Raw genomic sequence first — 6,000 nt, 5'->3', positions numbered from 1 at the left:
CTGCTGTACCTTTTCCAGTCACCCCCCTCCCATGGCATCCTGTGCTTTTCCCCCTAATCCAGTGGCTCCCAACCTTTTTTTGGCCATGCCCCGCCTAAGCATCTCTAGAATCCTGATGCCCCGCCCCATGACATGTGATTCTTATTATTCAAAAAGTGAACTCCTATTCACGTGGAGGAAGCCTAAAAGGTCATTAACTTGGTCTAAACAAGTTTCCAAAGACCACGGCATCCATGAAAGAGAAAAATAAAAGAACGAAAGGACAGTTGAAGTACTGAGGAAGAAATCACTAAGCAATTGTTTTAAAAAATATCATAATATGAAGTGATGTGAAGAAATAGCAAATAAAGTTTCAAAACATATAATAGAGAACTTAAATGCATAAATAAGTCACGCTAGTCAGTCAAGCAACAGAGATCACCTGGCCCTCTCCCTGGCGAGAAAATAAAATGGCCAAATCCTTTTCAGGCTTTGTTTTGCATATTTAGGAACTGATCTGCAAGCAGGTGATCTTACCTCTGAACCACAGAATAACATATTAATCCAGGAACAGAAATAATAATCACATACGTTTGTGTGCCACCACAACGTTGTGTTCATATCTTTAAATGTGGTATTAAAAAGTACAGAACAGTGGTTCCCAACCTTATTTGGCCATGCCCCACCTAAGCATTTCTAAAATCCTGACCCCCGCCCCACACACACACACACACAGTGTAACATATCATTCCCGTGGAGGAAGCTTAGCAGGTCATTCACTTGGTCTAAACAAGCTTCCAAAGAACATGGCATCCATGAAAGAGAAAAAATAAAAGAACGAAAGGACAGTTGAAGTACTGAGGAAGAAATCACTAAGCAATTGTTTTAAAAAAATCATAATATGAAGTGATGTGAAAAAATAGCAAATAAAGTTTCAAAACATATAATAGAGAACTTAAATACATAAATATGTCACACTATATATTTATATACTGTATATGAGGCCTCTTGAACCATAAGAAAGTCAAAAAATTCAGTTAATATCTCATTCTCAAATCGCCCCCCTTAAAAATCAAATTGCCCCCCTGTGGGGCATGGGCCCCACGTTGGGAACCGCTGGTCTGGAAGTTATATTTAAAGTAATGACCATTCCCTCTAGCAGACAATAAGCAGGATGTCAGCTGCCCAGGCTTCCTTTCACAGCCTGTGTTCTCCTTTGGGGACTGAGGCTACATTTTACCAAAATCCCCATTTGTCTTACATATAAGAGAGATTCTTCTTGTATGTTTGCTCAAAACAATAATTATTAGTGAATGTGATTTCACACATGGTCAAGCAAAATATGTATGTTTCTCAAACTTACCTTCAGGTGAGGAGCCTGGCTTTTGGGAAAAGACTGCATTCACTTTACTCTTCTTATTGATATCGCTATTTACAGACAAGCTGGCCTGAATTTTTCTATGCATTTTTTGGGAAACAGGTGCTGAAAGTCTTCGGTTATCCACAGACACATGTTTGGCTCCATGGTGAATGCCATTTCCGTTGCTCAGACTTTTGTGGCAGTTCTTTGTCTTGTCTAGGTCCTCCTCACTTGGTTCTTGTGCTGAAGTTTGAAGCTGAGGCAAGCGCTGAGGTTGGGCTAAGTTAAAAAGCAGGAAAAGTTTATCAGGTTAAAAAAGAAATTAATATTTTTAAATAATCCAAATACACTCAGTAACAGACTGTTTTAAATTTTATCCATGATACTAAAAATGAAAGCAAAGAGAAAGTAAAATACTAATACATATGGGTATAATAATGATTGGAAAATATCCTATCCTATACAATAAAAGGCTAATTTGCAAATCGACTAAACAGCGGAACAACCAGTCGCTATGACGTGCACTGACTACCAGGGGGCAGAAGTTCAATGCAGGAACTGCCCTCTGGTGGGTCAGTGCGCTCCCACAGGGCGAGCACCACTCAGCCAGAAGCCAGGCTCACGGCTGGTGAGCGCAGCGGCGGTGGCAGGAGCCTCTCCAGCTTCCACAACAGCGCTAAGGATGTCAGACTGACTGCTTAGACCCGCAGGGAGCGCAGGCCAGGCTGAGGGACACCCCTCACCCCTGAGTGCACAAATTTAGTGCACCAGGCCTCTAGTATAACAGAAATAATAAAGAATAAATGTAGAGAAAATATCCTTACTAAAGGGGAAAATGAGAAAGGGAGTCATCAAAAGTGACTTTATGAAAAGGACATAAAAACAGAAGAGAAAATGTTTTGTTTTTAAGAAAATTGAAGTTAGAAATCTGAAAAAACAATTTGACATTCAGAAAAAGTGGATTCTTGACTGGCTTATTTCACTTAGCATAATGCTCTCCAGTTCCATCCATGCTGTTGCAAATGGTAAGAACTCCCTTTTTACCACAGCATAGTATTCCATTGTGTAGATGTACCACAGTTTTTTAATCCACTCATCTGCTGATGGGCACTTAGGCTGTTTCCAAATCTTAGCTATGGTGAATTGTGAAATAAGCCAGTCAGAGAAAGATAAATAACACATGATCTCACTCATTTATGGAATATAATGAACAACATAAACTGATGAACAAAAATGGATCCAGAGACAGAGAAACATTGATCGGACCATCAAACCTTAGAGGGAAAGTAGGGGAGTGTGGGGTTAAGGGTGAGAGATCAACCAAAGGATGTGTATACATGCATATAAGCCTAACCAGTGGACACAGACAACAGGGATGAGGGCATGAGTGGGGGAGGATGGGGAGGTAATGGGAGGATAAGGACACATATGTAATACCTTAATCAATAAAGACATTTTTAAAAAAATGAATTATTTTCTATATACCAGGTCTTCTTTCTGGTGCCAAGGACACAGAAGTATTATCTCGCTATCCCTGATAATGGTTAACTACTCCATTATCTTTTGAAATAAAAGGAAAAGAACAATGGATTCAGGTATGAAAGCTGGACAGTATAGAGAAACACTGTGGGTGCAGCGTTCGATGCCCACTTCCCAGCAGATCATGGGGCCAACAGTGCAGCAGTGAGGTTTTCATTTAGAGAAGCCCCTCTGAATGTACAGGCATAACCCTTAGCTGGGTAACTCTTGGGAGGATCTCTGTGCTGACAATAGATTTTTCATTTAAATTAGCCAAAATGGATTCTGGGTATTGAAGCTTAGAGCTCTGATCTCCCCCCCAAAAAGCTATCTGTTTACACTGGTTAAATAATGAAATTATTTACTAATATTCTTAAGCAATGCTATCAATGAAAGCATTTCTTCAGTTAAAAACAATAGCAACAGCAAAAACATTCATTGTCAAAATTTACTTTTATAATTTCCTGGAATTTCAGATTCTAAAACTGCTGTTATAATTAGTCTTTTTAACTTATGATTATGAACAGTTAAAAAATATAAATTAAGTCTGAATACTAAGAATTCTTCAACTTAGAAAACATAATGTATGAAAGCCACAACAGTTATACTGGTACATGGCATTGATCATGTCTAAAGGGGACTGATTATCTGTGATCTAGGGACTAGCTAAGACTTGGTATATATTTTTGACAAAGAGGACAGTTTGCATTTGAGTAGGGCTTTAGCACACATTGTTTACTTCTGTCCTTGTTCAATATCAAAATATTCTATTTATGAATGTACAGATTTCAAGAAAAAGACAAATTTTCTTTTACTTAATAAGCATGGTTTCACATCAAGTCTATTAACATTAATACCTGATTTATAAAACTAATATATGAATCCCTCTTATCATTTTTCAGTTATTTAGTAAAGAACAAAGGAGAATTGTCAAAAATTAAATATTTGTGAATATCACAAATTAATAGTAAGATATATCAAAATTTTTTTTTCTTCTAACTTCTGATGAAAAGAAGAGGTTACTTCTCTACGTAAAAGCTCTACACACCCTTTTTGTAACTAAAATTGGCAGTCCAGGCATCTGCAAAAGGAGAGCTATTTCTTATGGGTGAGTAACCATTTGATCTAGAGATTAATTTGCTGCTCCTGTAACTCCTTGTATCAAGGAGAATGACATCCTAATGACTGCTATTGAACATAAAGCTAGTTATACATATTTATTTAAAGGGATGCCAAAGAAGACAGTTAAAGAGAGTTAAAACTAATTTGGTGTTCTTTTCAGAGCACTTTCCAGTAATCTTGCCAATAAATGGAATGTGTTGGGCCATTTTTTCTCTGAAAATAACTCAAGCAATCTGAGAGCTCAGTTAAGTTGAAATGTCATTGACCAATGCTGAGGAGACTTCTTATCAATCAAACATGTACTGTCATATTCCATACTCTAAGATAAATTTAAAATCACTATGTACTGGTAATAGTTAAACGTTCTCAATAATTAAAAATAAAGATGGCAAAAGAGAACTATATCTTGCCACCAAATTCTAAAATGGACAGATCCTGTCTTTTTCTATGAAAACTGACTATATGCAAATTACTGGATATGGCTGGAGTGATATTCTAACACATCCTTAATGATTTGCCTACATTTCAGTTTTCAATATGATACCTATTTTGGTTGGCAGATAAAGAATAGTACTTTAATTTTTGTTTCACTGTCACCTAATTATTTTTACTATAGTTTGTACTATGATCTAGTAAACAAGTATTATCTCTTCATTTTAATTTTTTCACATTAAAACTTTCTTAGCTTTATGATTTTGTCAGATGCATGCACTATATAAGTCAGATTAAAACTGGATAAATCCCAGATATAGTAGATATCTCCACAGACATTTATTTTCACTTCCATTGATAATTTTTCACGGATGTCATTTGAATCTTACAGTAAAATTCACCTGAAAGTCAGAAACATGATTTTATTCTCGGATAAAGAACAAAAACATCTGATTAAAAACAAAAACAAAAAACTTAACTACTTGGCTTTAGACAGATTTCTTTTTCTTATTGTGTAAAAGTTGTATATGGCTTTAAAAAAAAAGCAACATGCTAATATGGGAACCACAACACAATGCCTCTTAAAACACTAGTGATGCCTAGGGACCCGCGCTCTCCCTTTAACGATCCACTGCTCTCATTCAGCTGTCTTTCTTTTTTCAAATCTTTACATATGTGACAGCTCTCAAAAGTAGACCATGGACCATCTGGCATTGTCAGAGGTGTAACTTGTGCAAATTCAGCTCTATTGGGAGCGCACTGCTATCTTCTGCCTGCGTTATAAAGGGACAATAGGATGTAGAACTTAAGATTTGTTTTGAATTATTCATTTTTAGCCTGTATATTCAAGAAATTTTACAAACTCTGCATTTTGTACTACATAATCGCATGCGTTAAAGGTACAAAGAAACTTTTTGACACCTTTTTTCTACAGAAAGCTGGCATTTTGTTTGATATGTGAACATTCGGGCATCTGTTATATCATTCTAAACAGGCTGGAGGCTTCTACAAAAGACCCCATTTTAAACTTACTCTATATGGGCAAAAAAATGTATTCTTGATATTCAGTAACAAATGCAAAACGCATCAAAAATTTAAATACCAGTTATATGAACATTCAGCATCTTCAAACCTTGATAGCATTGGTAACCCGATTATCATATGTATTGTAAAGAATTTTTTTTTAAATCATTGCTCATACAATGCAGCATGATTGTAAGTTTAAGATCCATAATGAATAGTTACAAATGTCTTAGGAAACCCCGTGCTTTCTAGGTTCAAATGTTTTCAATCAGGAAGGAAGCCAATAGAATTAGATCTACTGATTTTCAATAATAATAATAAATATGGGAGTAATGAGTCAATAGCATGAAATTCTTTTGATAATTTTTTTTAAATGTGTGATATTGTAGCTTAGTAATAACTATACTTGGAACTGTGCCTATTGGAGAAGCAACAAAAGCAACATTTTTCCATGGCATATAATCTATTACCATGTGCAAATCATCTGCAGTTGCTGGTCTCTTTACATAAAATTTAATAAAACTACAAAGAATTATGCCATTTATTTCAAAAGGTCGTTGTACAAA

At 35.9% G+C, this 6,000-nt stretch overlaps 1 protein-coding gene across 1 annotated transcript in view; it reads right to left on the bottom strand.

The window, feature by feature from the left end:
• Positions 1 to 6,000, bottom strand: part of MDFIC (MyoD family inhibitor domain containing) — a 125,355-nt gene that overhangs the window by 31,664 nt on the left and 87,691 nt on the right. Inside the window, exon 3 of the mRNA XM_006772144.1 lies at positions 1,343 to 1,618. Within this exon, the coding sequence (XP_006772207.1) occupies positions 1,343 to 1,618 (276 nt within the window). The remainder of the gene's footprint in view (positions 1 to 1,342; positions 1,619 to 6,000) is intronic.

The sequence above is a fragment of the Myotis davidii genome, unplaced genomic scaffold (assembly GCF_000327345.1).
Source record: "Myotis davidii unplaced genomic scaffold, ASM32734v1 scaffold1063, whole genome shotgun sequence".
Lineage (NCBI taxonomy): Eukaryota > Metazoa > Chordata > Mammalia > Chiroptera > Vespertilionidae > Myotis > Myotis davidii.
This window is presented reverse-complemented; position numbering and strand designations above follow the sequence as displayed.